General features: G+C 34.2%; 4 protein-coding genes across 6 annotated transcripts; 2 read left to right on the top strand and 2 right to left on the bottom strand.

Annotated features, from left to right (window-relative positions):
• Positions 1-710, bottom strand: LOC107428721 (ubiquitin-ribosomal protein eS31 fusion protein). Its single transcript, XM_016039308.4, has one exon. It carries the CDS (start codon positions 631-633, stop codon positions 163-165), a length of 471 nt encoding a protein of 156 aa, XP_015894794.1. The 5' UTR covers positions 634-710; the 3' UTR covers positions 1-162.
• Positions 711-924: 214 nt separating this feature from the next.
• LOC107428670 (CRS2-associated factor 2, chloroplastic) lies at positions 925-4,882 on the top strand. The gene is made up of 6 exons (XM_016039239.4): positions 925-1,764; positions 1,870-1,997; positions 2,156-2,381; positions 3,019-3,146; positions 3,428-3,563; positions 4,235-4,882. Exons 1-6 carry the CDS (start codon positions 1,065-1,067, stop codon positions 4,642-4,644), a joined length of 1,728 nt encoding a protein of 575 aa, XP_015894725.2. The 5' UTR covers positions 925-1,064; the 3' UTR covers positions 4,645-4,882.
• A 1,047-nt stretch (positions 4,883-5,929) lies between these two features.
• LOC107428700 (uncharacterized) lies at positions 5,930-11,149 on the top strand. Of its 2 annotated transcripts, none has more exons than XM_016039272.4 (9): positions 5,930-6,214; positions 6,880-7,231; positions 7,854-7,887; positions 8,203-8,430; positions 9,372-9,461; positions 10,063-10,128; positions 10,215-10,306; positions 10,396-10,443; positions 10,676-11,149. In XM_016039272.4, exons 2-9 carry the CDS (start codon positions 6,909-6,911, stop codon positions 10,791-10,793), a joined length of 999 nt encoding a protein of 332 aa, XP_015894758.1. In that variant the 5' UTR covers positions 5,930-6,214; positions 6,880-6,908; the 3' UTR covers positions 10,794-11,149. The 2 variants fall into 2 exon arrangements, with proteins under 2 accessions (XP_015894758.1, XP_015894757.1); XM_016039271.4 differs by having other exon boundaries at positions 5,931-6,120.
• A 693-nt stretch (positions 11,150-11,842) lies between these two features.
• On the bottom strand, positions 11,843-14,834 carry LOC107428701 (uncharacterized). 2 transcript variants are annotated; one of them, XM_048466882.2, is made up of 7 exons: positions 14,575-14,834; positions 14,219-14,446; positions 13,995-14,077; positions 13,582-13,668; positions 13,186-13,334; positions 12,758-12,889; positions 11,843-12,340 (listed from the first exon to the last, which is right to left on the bottom strand). In XM_048466882.2, exons 2-7 carry the CDS (start codon positions 14,355-14,357, stop codon positions 12,151-12,153), a joined length of 780 nt encoding a protein of 259 aa, XP_048322839.1. In that variant the 5' UTR covers positions 14,358-14,446; positions 14,575-14,834; the 3' UTR covers positions 11,843-12,150. The 2 variants fall into 2 exon arrangements, with proteins under 2 accessions (XP_048322839.1, XP_015894760.1); XM_016039274.4 differs by having other exon boundaries at positions 14,219-14,433.
• Between the last annotated feature and the right edge of the window lie 2,821 nt (positions 14,835-17,655).

Raw genomic sequence — 17,655 nt, 5'->3', positions numbered from 1 at the left:
TAGAAAAAGATAATATCTGGGTTTAAGCATCCAAAACAACTAAGAATCAGTTCAGATCTGTTTAACATATTAAAACTGAAAGACAACGACAAACTTAACCAAAAATTACCAAAATTCGATCATTTTTTTTTTGAAATATAAAATAAAAAGAAAAATAAAAACCTAATCACCGCCAGCCTTCTGATAAACATAAGTCAAGCCACACTTGCCGCAGTAATGGCGGTCAAAGTGGTTTGCCATGAAAGTCCCCGCACCACACTCGGCGTTAGGGCACTCCTTCCTCAGCCTCTGAACTTTGCCAGAATCATCCACCTTGTAGAACTGGAGGACGGCGAGCTTGACCTTCTTCTTCTTGTGCTTGATCTTCTTTGGCTTGGTGTAGGTCTTCTTCTTCCTCTTCTTGGCTCCTCCCCTCAGCCGAAGCACCAGGTGGAGGGTCGATTCCTTCTGGATATTGTAGTCGGCGAGAGTACGGCCGTCCTCGAGCTGTTTCCCGGCGAAGATGAGCCTCTGCTGGTCCGGTGGGATTCCTTCCTTGTCCTGAATCTTGGCCTTCACATTGTCGATGGTATCCGACGACTCAACCTCTAAGGTTATGGTCTTCCCTGTTAGGGTTTTCACGAAGATCTGCATCGTTGCAGAGGTAAAAGCACAGAAAGCCGCCTTAGCTAGGGTTTGGGACTTTCAGTGTTCTGAACGAATTTCGTAAAATTGGAGGCTTTTATAGCTTAGCGCAATTGGGCTTTGGGTCTATCTAGGGTTTGGGCGTGAGACCAAAAAGGTTTTCCATGTAAATGCGGGTACATAAGGGCTTAATGTGGTCGCGGGTACTTAACCGTTGGATGACTCAAAACGGTGCGTTTTTCCCTATCAATTATACGTTGTCGTTTTGCTAATACAAAAATATCAATCTCTCTCGTCGTCACTCTCTCTCCAGCGCTGCAACGGAAAAACCAGAAAAATTGAAGCCTCTCTTATCCTCCTGCTCCTTTTATCTCTGTTCTACGCATTCAGAAATTCAGAGGGTTAGGGTTTAGCTGAGGTTTTACAGAGCTGTGATTTCCATGGCCATTGTAGCTTCATTACCAGGGCTCAACCTCTTCTCCTCCCTCCCTTCTTCTCCACCTCCGAAGGATCCACAATCCACCTCTTCTTCTTCTTCTTCGTCATCTCCTTCACCTCCCATTCCAATTCCCAAATACCCTCCTCCCCTCAAAACCCAACGGAAAACCCAAAATATTCCTCTACATCCCCCTAAATCACCTCCTTCCAACCCTGCCCTGAAAGCTGTCCACCGTCGCTCCAACTACTACAAGCCAGTCAAAGAAGGAGTCGTCTCATCCGATGGAGATCGTTCCGTCATCATAGGCGAGTCCGGTGTATCTTATCTCCTACCCGGTGCTCCGTTTGAGTTTGAATTCAGCTACTCCGAGACACCCAAGGTTAAGCCGCTGGCTATTCGCGAGCCGGCGTTCTTGCCCTTCGCGCCGCCGACGATGCCGAGGCCGTGGACGGGTAAAGCACCGTTGAAGAGCGCCAAAGAGAAGAAGAGGAATAGGAAGATCCCTCTCTTCGATTCTTTCAATCCTCCACCTGAGGGTACAGAGGGAGTGAAGCACGTGCAAATGCCAGGTCCATTCCCGTACGGACAGTATCCCAAAGAGGGAAAGACGAGGGAAGAGATTCTTGGAGAGCCATTGAAGAAATGGGAGATTAGAATGATGGTAAAACCCCTTTTCTCAGATAACCGCCAGGTTAATCTCGGTAAAAGCCCTCTTTGAGTCTTTTCTGTTTAGTCGTTTTTGGCTCTCTGCTATTGAACTCTTCATGGAGTTGGTGCATAACTTCTGCTTAAAATTTGTGGCTTAGGAAGGGATGGTTTAACGCATAATATGTTGGAATTGATACATTCACATTGGAAGAGACAACAAGTCTGTAAAATTCGTTGTAAAGGTGTTCCTACTGTGGATATGGATAACGTTTGCTATCATATCGAGGTATGCCCTGTATAATGTATTAAGCAAACGGTGTGGTTTATTTTGTTGCAGTTTCGGCTGTGATTATGCTTATATATTGCATATAACTGAGTTTAAGAGAGGAATTCTTTTTCTTTTTTCATGTTTTTGTTTCTATCAAGTTTTATTTTTAATGTCAGGAGAAAACTGGTGGGAAGATCATTCATAGAGTAGGAGGTGTAGTTTATCTATTTCGTGGTAGAAACTACAACTATCGTACTCGGCCCCAGTACCCAGTGATGCTGTGGAAACCAGCTGCACCAGTCTATCCCAAACTTATTCAAGAGGCTCCGGAAGGTTTGACAAAGGCTGAAGCCGATGAGTTCCGAATGAAGGGAAAAAAACTTTTGCCAATCTGTAAATTAGGTAAATCATGGGAATGGACCACCAAATGTTCTTATATGTGATGATCTTTTCCATAAAAGATTTGATCTTTGCATCTGTAAAGTTTTCAATCTACATTTGTTTTAATGCATCTTGCTTCAAGTATCTGGCTCATAGGAAAACCACTTCCACTGTCATGTTATATGTTTTTCAATTCTAAAACGATGGCTTGACTGACACCATTAGTACCAATGATGACAGCTGTTTTATGCACTTTAGCCATGTGTTCTATCTTTCACTGTCATGTTCTACGTTTGTCAATTCTAAAACGATGGCATGACTGACACATTAGTACCAATGATGATATCTGTTTTATGCGCTTTAGCCGTGTGTTGTATGACATCGCCCAACTTAGTTGATGTTTTTACTGACAATCAGCAATTATAACTCAGTTCAAATTGGAGATTATTGTCTCGCATGGATTGTGCTATATGTGCATTAAGGCATTTCCTCAATAATGGAGTCACATGCATCTCTTGCACAGTCTAGTGTTCTTTAAATTCGCTTCATCATGGAGAATTATCAAGGCCAAAGTATAGATGCATTATTGAGTCTCTAGTTTTCCTATTGTTAGTTTTAAAGGCCACTTGGTTAAATCCATTGATATTTCACTTGACAGCAAAAAATGGAGTTTACGTCAACCTGGTGAGAGATGTTAGGCATGCTTTTGAAGGAAGTCCATTAGTGAAGATTGACTGCAAAGGGATGCATGCAAGTGATTACAAGAAGTTAGGAGCTAAACTTAAGGTTTGTACTCTTCTTTTTTTTTTTTTCCCCCTCCCTTTTACATTAGGTATCCAAGTTACTAATCTTGGAATAAGGTTCATTTGAAACGTAGAATGAACTCTACGACGAGGTCAGAAGAAATCTTTTAGTGCTTTTGAATGTATATAATATGAAATATGCATATGATGAGCAGTGCCCTATATTATATGAAGCAGCAATTTGAGTGTTGCTTAATGGTGTTTATATTCTTCAAAGTGATGTGTCAGTCATTTTCTAACCCTTTTCGTCTCCCTTCTTGATAGGAATTGGTTCCTTGTGTGCTATTGTCCTTTGATGACGAACAGATATTGATGTGGAGGGGATCAAACTGGAAATCAAGGTGCCAAGTTGCTCCACCACCAAATCCTGATGAGACTGCCACCAATCTGGATGCTTCAGGTAGGCTTTAGAGGGAAGCCGGAGCAACTACATTATACTTTCTGTAGACCAATTTGAAATTATAGACCTGGTCATTGTTACAGCATATTATTCCTATCATGTGCTTATATCATCATAACCGTATATCTAGGAAAAGCTGGATGGTTTTTGTACGTTGAAATAGGAAATCACTAGGCATGTACAGAAAAATGTTGTTAAGGAGGCTTTTAGTGGAATTTCAAGAGGTGTAGGGTCTACTTTCCTTTTGTAGTAAGAATGAACTGAGCATCATACTCAAAAGAAAGTTTCTGGTGGCCTCTAGTTTTAGTTTAGTTTAGTTTAGTTTAGTTTAGGGAAGAAAATCTCTTGTGGCTAAGGTTCAATAGATGATGTTAAATAAGATAAACTGTTTGTAAAATGTAGTTGTTTATACACAACTTCAATGAGATTTTGAAGAAGTAGGTAAAATAGCAACTTGGTCTTGAGAAACTTAAGGGAGGTCATATCAGATGCGGGCGAGTAGCTTTTTTCTAAGAAATAGAGTCCCTAAGGTCATATCAGATGTTGCAAGAGCAGTTTCCTAGAAATTGCATTCCACAGGAACTACTTTGAATTAGCTAAATATGTTTGTATGGTATGTTTCCATTATTTCTGGATTTGACTTGAATTGATGTTCCTATCTTGTTTTTCAGGCAAGGCTGATGATGATTGTCGTAAGCATGACATCAAAATGGCAAGCACAAGTCCAAAGATGATGGCACTGTGGAAGCGTGCAATTGAGTCAAGTAAAGCATTGTTGCTTGATGAAATTGGTCTTGGCCCTGATGCTCTTTTGCAGAAGGTGGAGGAATTTGAGGGTGTTTCACAGGCAACTGAACACTCCCTTCCGGCATTAATCTTGTCAGGTGAATATGGAAAGAGCATGGAAGAGTCTGAAGATGATGAGGGGTATGATGAAGATGAGATGTATAGTAATCATGATTATGATGAGAATGCCAATCAGTTCGACGAGGATGATGATGTATATTATGATAGTGACTCCTCAATCCCCCTGGGTTCATTACCCATTGATCGAATAGCAAAGAAGCTCAGTGAGGATTAATATAAGTTCTGTTCACTGGTCCTCTGTTTGGAGGCTATTTATTTGTATAGAAATCTTTTTTTTTTTTTTTTTTTTTTTGTATAGGAATTCAAACTTGGATATTCTTTTAGGAAAGTTATTAGAAAGCTATTCGATTTTCCCCATTAGCCAATAAATTAATTAGAAATGTTAATGGGATGGAACCGGATCGGTTTTTAAAATTCTATCTTTTTTTGTATGGGGAATATTTTATTCTGTTTTTGTGGTTTTTTTCTTTTTTTTTTTAGACGAGATAGAAATGGAGATTTTCCAATTGGGGATAGAGTGGGATGGTTTTATCTGTTTTTTTATTTTTAAGCATTCATATAATTTTTTTTTAAAAAAATTTATATAAAATTTTTTTTTATGAATAAAATATTTAAAACGTTAAAAAATACAATAAAATATATGCCTTTTCAAATTGAAAGCTTAGTGTTAGGACTCGTAGGAAAAGAAAAAAAATAATTTTTATATAAATAAAATTATAAAAAATAAAAAATAAATAAATATATATATACCGGACCGATTCAGGCCAAAGTGTTTATTTTCCTTTTCCAATTTCAATTTTAAACTTTTACTCCGAATCTGTCCATAATTCTAATTTTTCATAAAAAAAAAAAACCACTCTGTTAGGGATTGTATATCAGATATCGAATAGTGCAAAGTAAATTGTCATTCCTACAATTAAAATAATAATAATAATAATAAATAATAAGGAAGGTGTATGGATTGGACGGATTGCAGAGTAAATATTTTTCATGAAAGGAAAAGCTGCACGTCTTCTCTGAAGCAACAACGGCAGACTTTTACGCATTTTATTAAACTGAAGATATTTGTTTTTTTTTTTTTTAAAAAAAAGTAAATCAGAAGTAATGGTGACAAAACTATTTTGTATGATGGTGAATCTCACGTTTAAAGTAAAAATAGAATTAAAATTAAGTGTCCTTTTCTCCCAGGAGTCCCATACGCGTTTTTTTTTTTTCCTTAATTGCTGCAATTGGAGAAAAAAGTTCCGTACGCGTTATTTGGTACAAATTGCTTTGCATGTCTTTTTTTTTTTTTTTTGGGTCTTATATTCACATGATAGAAAATATAAATAGAAGCAAGAATTTTTATTTATTACTATTATTTTCTCATTTCGAAAAAAATCAATTATTATTACGGAGAGGAACTTTATCTGGTTTGGACAAACAATTTAAAAAAAAAAAAAAAATTGGAGTAAGAATTTGACAGGTCATCTTCATTAATCCATGGATGTACGTGGACTACTTTCGTGTGGTTTGCTGGTTTTCTCCGGAACCAAACCAACAACCAAAGAAAATACCATAAATAAATAAAATAAAATAAAGAAGGAAAAGCGAATTCTGTCTTTCTCTCTTCTCTACTGAATCTTCTCCAATCCCGTCACTGGAAAAATCAGACAGCAAACCCCCCAATCTTTATAAAGAAGAAAATAAGGTAAGGCTTTCTCTGTCTCTATCTGACACTACAACAACAAGCAAAGTATCTTACATATTGACGCCCCTGTCCTTATTTTTTTCATTATCGGACAGTAAGTTCTTCTACGCCTTTCTATTTTCATAGGAATCGACATTGGTATCCTTTTTTAACGTGATCATGAATCATCATCTTTTGATTAAAACCCATCTAAAAGTAAGGAATCTCTGTTTTATTTCATACATCATATCATCCATGACAACCCCATTTTGGTCTTTGACTATGTTACTTATTCCTTACTTGCATAATCTCTTGTTCCATAGTTCAAATTCGTGTTTTTACATATATATATATATAATTTGAACTCCTTAGTTGTTACACGTCTTGATTATTTTGTACGATTTTTAATTTTTTACAATCGATTTTACTCTTTATAGGAATTCAATGCTTTGAGCAAATGGGGTTTCATTCTTCTTTTTTTTTTTTTTTTAATGTTATTTTTGTTTTTAACTTGTAACTTTTCTGTGAAATTTTCTTCTTAGAGGTTTTTCTTTCTGAGTAAAATGTTTTTGTTACGAGGAAAGATTTGACTCTAATTCTGGGTCTAAGTTCATCAGAATCCTTTGGTTTTTGAAAAATGACATTAACATTTTCTTCAACAATCACATTCTTCCTCACATTCACCGTAGACTTCTGTTTCCTTTGAGCATAGCCTTTGGAACTAAATCATTGATCATAATTTGTGGAGTAAGTTCAAGTAACTTATGGGTTTCTTGACAGGAAACCCAAGCAATACTTGGCAGCCCACCATGACTGCCAACACTACTGATCCGAGTTATTGGTTGAACTGGAGGTTCTTCCTGTGTGCATTATTTCTCTTGATTTCCATGATTTTTGCATCGATATTAATATGGAAATATGAAACATTTCACAAAAGAAAGCCTGAGAGGAGAGAGAATGACCGAGAAACAGTGGAACCTTTCCATGAGGATGAAGCGTGGAAGATATGTCTTAAAGGAATCCATCCTGCTTGGCTGCTTGCTTATAGAATCATTTGTTTGATTGTGCTTTTCTCATTGATTACTGCCAACGTTATTGAAGATGGAGGTGGCATATTCTACTTCTATACTCAGTAAGCCTTCTTTTCACATGAATCTTATCTGTAGCTTATAATAAACCTCACTTTGAAGAAAGTGTTACAGATGAGTTGTTTAACTAGAAGCTTATATGGTAGAAATTTCGTAGAAGTCGTTTTAATCTGTACGGTTAACAAATCTTTGTTTAATTACTTACATTTGATGCTCTACTTTAGTTGCCAATGGTCAATGTGGGTAATGTGGTATTGTCTCTCTGGAGAATTGAAAGAACTTCCCTGCTTGGAGATTTTTTATCTATTGAAATTTTTCTCTTTATTTATCCATCCTTGTGACCAATTTGACCACTGCTAGAAACTGATAAATTTGTTTCATCATATTGGACCACAAACTTTAACCTATGTATCTTTTGAAAGCACCTGGAAACTTATGTGTTTGTCCATCTCTGTTAGCAACACTTTCTTATAATATAAATGGTTTGCTAAGTGGTCGAACGATACCTTCTAAGCAATTAAAAGGATCCAATGGTGGTGACCGTTAAAGACATGAACTAACCAACATTATGTATTATGTTTGGTCACAAGGAAACAAAGAAACTGTAATATTTACTGATACTAACTTTTTTTTTTTTTTTTTTCCTTGATCTACTGTGATGAACAGGTGGACTTTTGCGTTGGTCACAATCTATTTTGCAGTATGCTTCTGAAAACTGAAATTCTCTTGCGTATATCTATGTTTAGATTTTAGTTGAGTATGATGTAGGTTATTACAAAATAATCTCCTTTAAAATTAGGAACAGTCAAGCAATGGTTTAATATTCTCCATATTAGATCATACTGTTCAAAGATTCAATAGAACTAAGTGCCTATTCAGTTCATGGGAAACATAAGGATATTTGTCTGTTAATTTTCCATTGTCTTTAATTCATTTACAATGCATGGCAGGCATTTTTGGGGGGTTTTTGATTGCCATTGTCCATGTGGCTCATGCTCTGAATTTTGTTTTGTAGCTTGCATCTACACTTTCCATTTATGGATGTTGTAAATATGGCAATAGAGATAGCCAGGATGCAATTGATCATTTTGGATTAGACACTGAACGAGGCACTTATGTAGCTCCTACATTTGAGGGGAGTACAGATACATCAAATATGCGCAAGAATTTGGATGCCTATGAAGAACATCAAAATCAGGAAACTGCAGGTGTGTGGGGTTATGCCCTCCAGATCATATTTCAGGTAGAATTTTTTTCCTGATATTCTTTCTGGATTATGTGTAAATCTTAATTTTAATATTAACCCATTGGATTCCTGAATTTCTTTAGCAATATTTGGTTCTGATTTCCTAACTTGGAATTTGTAGCTTTATAAAAAATAAAATATTATTCTGGAAATTGGAAGAAGAGACAGACCTCTTTTTTAAGGGACTTCCTTTTTTCCCCTTTCCATGGACAAATATACCAAATTATTCAACAAGAACATAAAGAAGGCATGCAGCCAAAGGAAAATCTTCTTTTTGCATTGTGTTTCATGGACAAGTACCATGCGTATTGATGTCACAGATTTGACCACACCCAAAAAGAGATAGTGATAGCCGTAGTGCAGATATATCCATAGCAAATGAAGATTATACACGATTTTTTCTTCTGAACTTTTGTTCAGGATATGCCTCATGTTTAAGTGACAAAATCCCATGCTACCAGTATCTGCTTCATGGCTTATAGTATCATCTCTTCATGGTCAAGCAGCATGAGACTGAGACTATCTGGCCTATTCTTAATGTTTAGCTGTTCTACTGTTCTAGCACAGAAGTTTTATGGAATTTGTTTTGAGATAACTTAATATGTATCGTTGGCATTTAGCCAGCCACAAGACGGTTTCACTTCAGAGACATAGCGCTTTCATGACGTGGGCTGTGCATTTTCTTTGATTTGTTTGTCAGTATAGGTTGGAAATATGTTAAATTTGATTTTGGCCTTCCTTGCGTGTCTCATCTTGCTATACTGACGATGCTTAAATTAGCATCTTGTATTTGCTATTGGTTTTGTTAGCTCATTATGTAGTTGTGATTAGATTATGTTTTTGTTGATATTATCCTTCATGTTGTCCATTGGCATTAGTCCAAAAACCTGTTTAACTCTTTTCTTCTTTTGTATTATTTTTTTTTTTCCTATACACAGATGTGTGCAGGTGCAGTAATGCTCACTGATTCTGTATTCTGGACCATTATTTATCCATTTTTGACCGCCAAAGACTATGAGCTGAATTTTGTAAGTATGCGAGTACTTGTCTGGATCAAGTTGAACTATATATGTAGCTGAATATGTAGTTAAGTCAATTTGCCTTCTGACATTGAGGTTCCCTTCCATTGCACCTTTAACCGATGCACTTTAAATAAATGTCATATAATTTGGGAAGTTTTGAGCCATTGTATATAATTTCATCTTGAAGCAAAACTGAAATCACTTTGCCATAGAAATTTCAAGTTGACTTGTGAAAATTTTGACTTTCTATATTATAAAAAAACTCTGCTAAGTAGTGAAAGGAAATAATGTTTTTGAAGATCTTTGTTGGTGAAATTGGTAACTAGTCTGTTCACATTTTTGGGGTCCGGAAACGTGTAAACTCAATCACTTCGAGACTGAACTCTTGACTTATTTCAATCCATTCAAGAACACAACTAGAGAATATTTCAAAATGCTGATGCATTTATTTAATTTTCTGTATTTATTAAACCTCCACTGAAACATAGCTTTCGAGTAATTATTATTTGATCTCTTGTTTCTTAAAAGCAAATTGGACCTTTTCTGTCTTTTTTTCTGCCCTATTAAGCAATTCCATATGAGAAACTTCTTCACCTTTCAACTGCAGATGATTGCTTCTATGCATTCCATCAATGCTGTTTTCCTTCTTGGTGACACACTTTTGAATTGCTTGGTAAGTGTTTGTTCCTTGCTGTTTTGACTTTCCTCTTTTAGTTCTCTGGTTGATTAATTATAAATTTTGCACTATTCTTCTTCCAGCGATTTCCATTGTTTCGGATTGCGTATTTTGTATTGTGGACGGGAGTATTTGTGATTTTCCAGTGGATCATCCACGTTTGTGTCAATATGTGGTAATACTATACATAAATTCTCTTCCATTTTCTTTGTTCACACTGTTAGATTTCAATATGGTTCCTAATGATAACACTCCATATAACAGGTGGCCCTATCCATTTCTTGACTTATCTTCCCAATATGCTCCGTTATGGTATGTTGCTGTTTCTGCTCCTGCCATCTGATGTATTGAGGAAACACGTATTTTTACCTTACAACACCAAAAAAAAATTTTAAAAAAAACGAAGCTTTAGAACTCCCTGGTTCAAAAACTTTTGTAGTACTGTTTTTAATCTCACGTATTGGAGTCAAGATGAAGCTAGTGAAAATACATAGTTTGCTTTCGCACAATCTCACTCATCTATCTTCTCTGTTGGTCTTTACAGGTACCTTGGAGTTGGATTGATGCACATCCCATGCTATGGCATTTTTGCTTTAATTGTTAGGATTAAACACATGGTGTTGTCAACAACATTCCCAGATTCTTATCAGAGTATGAGGTGAAGAAGCAGAACAGAAAGGGGACTTCAATAAGATAATTGTATCAACATGGTTAGCAGTAGCACCGCCCTTGCAATGCCCTTTACATGTGAAGATTAGAATTCTTCGTTTTTTTCCCCTTTTCTTTTCATTCATGGCCTAGATGAGAAAACTAGGCTAAAAAAGGAGACAAAATTCTTCGAATTATGCAGTGCAGAGAGATACACATATAAATACTTTAATTAGATTTGATTGTAAATTGTAAGCCATATGATAGATTCAATATCTGTACCAATTTTTTGAAAAAGGAAGAGTCTAAATCGCATGTAGACAGTATCCTTGGTGGCTTCATGCATATATTTGCTAGAGTATTGGGACAATCCTATTTTAATTGTTATATATATATATATATATATATATATATACACATATAGCAATCTTTTCTAGAGCACGGAGCCTCTTATTCTTTTAAGAACAAACGTGTTGCCGCCCCTAATATTAAGAGCTAGGCTTCATTGCTTAGGTGAAAAAACTACAGATATTATTGTCATATATTACTCTAGGTAGGAAAAGAAATTTACAAGATAACGTCCGTATAAAAGAACATCCATTTTTGCCATCCTTTCTTTTCTTTTCTTTTTTGGCTATTCTTTTATCAATCATTCAAAATGTTTTTGGCACAGCCCCCTTGCCCAAAAAGAAATCCTCCTCTAAACCATGCCGTACGAATTTATTGAACCATTTCAAACTGCACAGCTTCTCCACAGTTTCTTCCTTCTCAGTACTGGTAGCTTATATTTATAAAATAAAAGGCAGCAGCCTGTTAAATCTAAAGCTAAGAAGAAAACTGCAGAGCCACGTTCCTATATCCATAAAACAGACCTCGGACCTGTACAATTAAGTAATGCAACAACTAGAAAAAAAGTTAATTAATGCAACTAGAAAAAAAAGGAGATTGTTAGACAATGATTTATACAAAGGGCTTTTCTTTTTTGTGAGAGCTTATACAAAGGCCATGATAGCAAATGCAATCAAAAGTAACAGATTCAAAATGTAGTTGGAGAACAGAAATATTCCAAAAGCAACAATAAGTTATAATGACTTTAATATATTTTGAATCAAAATGAACCACCTCAGGCGATTTATATTCATATTCCATGCAGACTCAATCGTCAAACACTAACATACAATGTTATCTGTCCCTCATTTTTATTTTTATTTTTTTGGTTTCTTCCTTCCCTCTAAATACCTTCCTCCACTTTCCTCTGCAAACTTTACAGTGTTTGGCAGTTTTGTTGCCTCTGTAGATGACAACTCAATAGCCAAACAAGCTCTTAAAGCATAAAAAACTACAACCTCAAAAAATTATATAAAAGCCCAATTAGGGCTTTACGTGTTCCCTGATAAACTGCTCCACCTGAAATATCTCACCAGTCAAACCAGAAGCTTCTGCAACTGTAACTTTGTTTGGGCATTGAGTGAATGAAAATGCTTCTCCAGGTACCCCAAGTGTAAAGTCACTGGAAATATCAGCTGCTGATATAGCACTTCTGGATGCCCGCAATTTGTCACTGTAAATAATGAAAGACATACAGAATCAAAAAATTAAACACACATAAATATCATACAGAACAAACATCGAATAAAACATCTCATAATAGTCAATCAGTGAAAAGCAAATGACCATTAACTCACAAGATCCAGTGAGATACAACTACCAGATTGAATAGATACAGAAAATAATCATAATATAAATATATATTTTGCTACAATTGAAAGTAATCATATCAATGTGATATAATTTTATAAAAATAAAAAAATAAATAAAAATAAAAAAGACTTTTGTGTATCTTCGATAAAGAGAGGAAATGATAACAAAGAATGTGTAACCACAATATACACAAAACCATTTTAGCAAAAAAAGATTTTCAGTCAAAAAGCAATCAATCAAATAAAAGAATCACAGAGCTAAGGGAAAGAAGTTTTACATTTCCTTCTCCAATTGTTTTCGTATAAATTCCTTGGTATGTGCTGTCACCTTGTCTGTTTTATTGCATAGTAAGAGCACTGGAATTTTCTTCTTCACAACACTCGCATTTGTCAAAAGATCATAGAGGTACCTTTTGCACATAACGTATCAAATATTAAAAGCCTTACAAGTGATACACCTGCATACTTGCACAAGAACATGCAAACCATACTTCTAATCTCAGCAAAACCATAACATTATCATTTAAGATGAGGTACTCCTTTTACCAAGGCAGAATGGCAATCAGAATATGGAAAGAAGAATTTCCATTTCAATCAACAATTGTTAAACTAGACATGGAAAATAAAATACTATCAGAATATGAAAAGAAGAATTTCCATTTCAATCAACAATTGTTAAACTAGACATGGAAAATAAAATACTTACTCTGAAGCAGCACGGCAATTTGGTAAAAATTCCAACGCATCCACCACAAAAATCACACCAGCTGCTTGTGGCAGAAACTCCTCTAGTTTAGGTCGAAGACGAGAATGGCCAGGCACATCAACAAGATGAATTGGCTTCTTCTTTCCATTCTGTCATAAACACCCGAAAGAGGGGATTAAAAGAGCATCAGTCTCATAACTTTGCAAATGAAGAATCCATCAGTATACATCGCTAAGAAAATAATAGTTTACACTTTTGCAGATTATATCATGTAAAAATAGAAAGTAATAAACATAGAACTGATGTTTTGTGAAAAGTGATGGCTATATACAGCACAAATTTGAATATACTTTATTAAATTCAGCATTTAATCACAAGAAAGTTGAAATGCCGCACCTTCGTTTCCTCTGAATGGAGCACAAAGGTCCCCTCATTTGGTTCCATGGATGTAACAGTACCCTGATGAGACGAGCCATCCCGCAGCTGGCAAAGCATGAATGCATATCAAGAAAAGTTAGACGAACCACAGTGGCAACACAAGGTTTGTGTTCCATAATAAACTACATTGCTTGCAATGCTAACTCAATTACTACTTTTTCACATAATTTAAAAAATCCAGTCGAGGTCCCTTATAGATAACGAGTCATTTGGAGAGTCTACTTGCATATCCATAAAATATTGAATGTAAAAAGACAGTTCAAAACATTCAATCCTTGTACAAATGCTCCCCCCCCAAAAAAAAAAAAACTACGAAATTGAAACTTAGATTTGCCTCACGGAACAAAACCCATTAGTGGAAATGCTCTCACCTGATAGAAAAGGACAGTCTTTCCACTCCCACTAAGCCCACTAAGTATAATGGTGTTTGATTTTGTGCGTTTAAACAACCGAACTGCAACATAAAGCAACAATAGTATAAAAAATGAGATAGAATTAGTAACAAATAATCTCAGAATCTATTCCCATTTCGTAGAAATTACAAAAATGGCACAGAAAATTCAAAAACAAAAAACAATGTGGAAGGTTGGCATACCGAAGAAGATGAAAATAATAGGGAAAAGCAACACAGCAAGAGCGGCGTAGAGCTGATTTGGGGGAATTTGATGAATGTATTGGAGAGCTTGCTGGGACCATTGCTCCGCCTGAATCTTCCATTGTTCCAACCCTTCCATTTTGCTTCTCCAGAAGAGAGAGAGCCCTTTCAACCTTCAATTACTGTGAGTGAAATAGGTAGGCCCCCTCCTCCAACTGAAAGAGACCCCTATCGAAGCACAGCAATAAGAAAATGAAAAATAATTATCCAAAAAAATTAGATTAAATTATTTATTTAAAAAAAAAAAAAAAAAAAAAGACGAGGAACGAAGTGGCGATTGAAGGGATTATCCGAACCTGTCGTTGCACGAAACCAATTTCGACCGTCAAGAATGGAAAATGGGTTTTCTCTTTTTTCCGTGAATGGCAGCCAAACGCGACGCAGAGAGGCTAAAAAGCTTTTTTGATTAGGCTCCGATTCAGCTATGTCCTCCTCCTCCTCCACGGCCCTTAGAGCAAGAAAGAGCTTGAGATCCAAAACGTAGGGTTCGAAAACCACTCTCTACTCTCTCACTGTAAAACCCTTGCCTTTTTTCTTTTCCTTTTTTTTTTTTTTTTTAAAACATTTTTACCCTTAAATTAAATGCATTTTTTTTTTTTTTTGGGGCCCCTTTTCTTTTCTTTTGGGTGGATCCGTAAAGTTCAGGACCTTCACTTCAGAAATCGACGGGCCCATTTTTCATAATTGGTTGGTCTAGTTTTTTTGTCTTCGATAATTAAATCGCACCCGCACAAGTGTCGCTTCCTCTTTATTATATTTGGTCTATAAGTTTCTTTTCTTTTCCTTTTTTTTTTTTTTTTTTTTTTAATAATGAAATTTGGTACAAGTTTCTTTAAATTCTCACTTCCAGAAAAATAAAAAATAAAAAATAAAAAATGCCTTTCTTATCTTCGTATATATATATATATATATATTTTTTAGGGACATTGATGGTGGGAAAGGATCATCAAAATGATAAACTCGAAAAATTTAACTAATAAAGTCATTTGCTCATATATATATATATATATATATTTTTCTTTACTTTTGGTTTAAAGGTTAAGCATACATGAATTTTCCTTTTTTTTTATTTTTTTGTGAAATATAAGCATTCATGAATATAAGAGGGAAAATTAAAACCAAAAACATTAAAATTTAACAAGCAAGGGTCAGAAAAGAATATTACCATTATTAGATTACAAGTAATTATGGATAAATAGAATATAATGCTTTCTATCAATACAGACACGTTTTCCATATAGCCTTTTTCAAAGTGTGGGAGCAAACTCTGTTGATTATTGTGTTCGGTTAGAAGAAGGCCCATCGTGGCTAAAGGAATCATTAGACATCGCTGTTATTAATATTTCCATTTAATATAATTATATTATTTCCAAAAAATAAGTAAAAAAAAAAAAAAAAACTATGAGCAAAACTTTGATGAAATGATGAAGATGTGATATTAATATGGTTGCAAAAATGTGAATTGTTACCCTGAACAAAGAATTACAATGAAATATGTATCTTCTTACCCCCAAAAAAAAAAAAAAAATACAATGAAATATGTATTGTTAATTTATTTCATTTTTCTTCCATTATGCTTCTCATATTGTGAGGAAAAAGGAAAGACATATCTCAAAATACAAGATTTCTTCAAATTTGCTCTTTCTTCTGTCCTTATAATTTTTTATTTGAAATATAGATATAAGTAAAGTAATAAATGATTAGTTTGTTTTGATTACCGAATTTTAGATATGCATGATATTTTCGTTGCCTGTAATCTACAAAACTTCCATTTTAGTGTTCAAGTTTAAAATGTGGGCGTTTAGCCCTATAAATTTTACTTTATTGCATTTTGGTCCGGTTATATATATATATATATATACTAATAGTGGTTTAAAATAGAGGTTATTAAAATATAAATATTTAAAATTAAAATTATTACAAATTAAAATTAAAAGGTCTAAATTGAAACAGATTGCATTTTAATATTAATAATAAATAATGAAATTGTTAACCATTGTTATATCTATTGGATAAAAATACAACAATTAAAACTTGAAATGTTTTAAACTATAATATTTTAAACTTGAAAGCATTGCAACTTTATTAAATTATAGGGTATTAAAATATATTAGCCTTTGCCAGTTTATCTTATTCATATTTTTTTATTTTTTTTATTTTCCCTTTTTGCATATTTTTATTCATCTACTTTGCCTCCGTTTTTTAAAATTCTTTCATAAACCCATTTACCAAAAAAAAAAAAAAAAAAAAAAAAACTAACTAACTGTTCCATCAACCCAAATACTGAAATTTACCTTTAACTATAGAGCGAAAAGAAAATCCAACTTTGACTCTAAATTTCCTCTCACAAAAAAAAAAAAAAAAAAGATATGGTTTCCTAAAACTATGATACCATACACTTATAATACAATAATACAAATATGATAATAGGGACTATATAATTATATATTAGAAAGAGAGACGGTGGGGATTGGCGAGCAATGGGTTCACCGCTTAAGAGTGTTCCGCATAAATGAGTATGTATATATTATATTTAATAGGATTTATGAAATTTAGATGTAATAAAGTTATTAAAATAATTAACGTCCAATGATTAATTGATCTATCTATGAATGATTAATTGATCTATCTATGGTTGACGTTGCACTAAAAACCTTTTTTTTTTTTTTTTTTGCCTTCAACACAAACACCAAAATTTGTAGCCAATTTTGAAAAGAGGATTATCAAAAAAATAAATAAAATAACATATTGGAAAATTGAATTACGTTAACTACAGAGTATATTAATAATTAATTAGCGGATGCAAGAGTCAATATTCAGCAGTGTACGCCATCGAAGATTATTCAAATCCGCACACTCACATAAAAGACAACGACTTTAATAATCTCCAATTTACACGCCATTAAAAATTCCCATGCTGCAGCCTGCCAAATATTACAAAAAAAAAAATATATATATATATATATTATTGTTTCATAAATATAAAATTATTACGTATTATTCAGATTCTCTTTATATTGGTTCACGAGCTTTTCCTGCATAGATCTCCTAAACGTGGCTCTCGTTAAACATTTTTTATTCATAATAATATATTATAAAAATAGGAGCGGTACATAATTTTCTTATAATAAATAATTGATGGAAATAAATATGAAATAGGTTTTGGTGCTCTGCTAGTCACATACTATAAATATCCATTTAATGTGCTAAATTGTGTTAGATTGAACTAAATTACTTTAAATTTAATTTAGTATAAATTTAAAATGGTGGGACCTGATATGCGTGGTTTTTCCTTCCCCATAAAAATTATGAATATAAACGATTTCTTAACGAAATAGTAGTAATCAAAGACTAAATATTGAAGAAGAAAAAGCTTA

The sequence above is a fragment of the Ziziphus jujuba genome, chromosome 12 (assembly GCF_031755915.1).
Source record: "Ziziphus jujuba cultivar Dongzao chromosome 12, ASM3175591v1".
Taxonomy (NCBI): domain Eukaryota; kingdom Viridiplantae; phylum Streptophyta; class Magnoliopsida; order Rosales; family Rhamnaceae; genus Ziziphus; species Ziziphus jujuba.
This window is presented reverse-complemented; position numbering and strand designations above follow the sequence as displayed.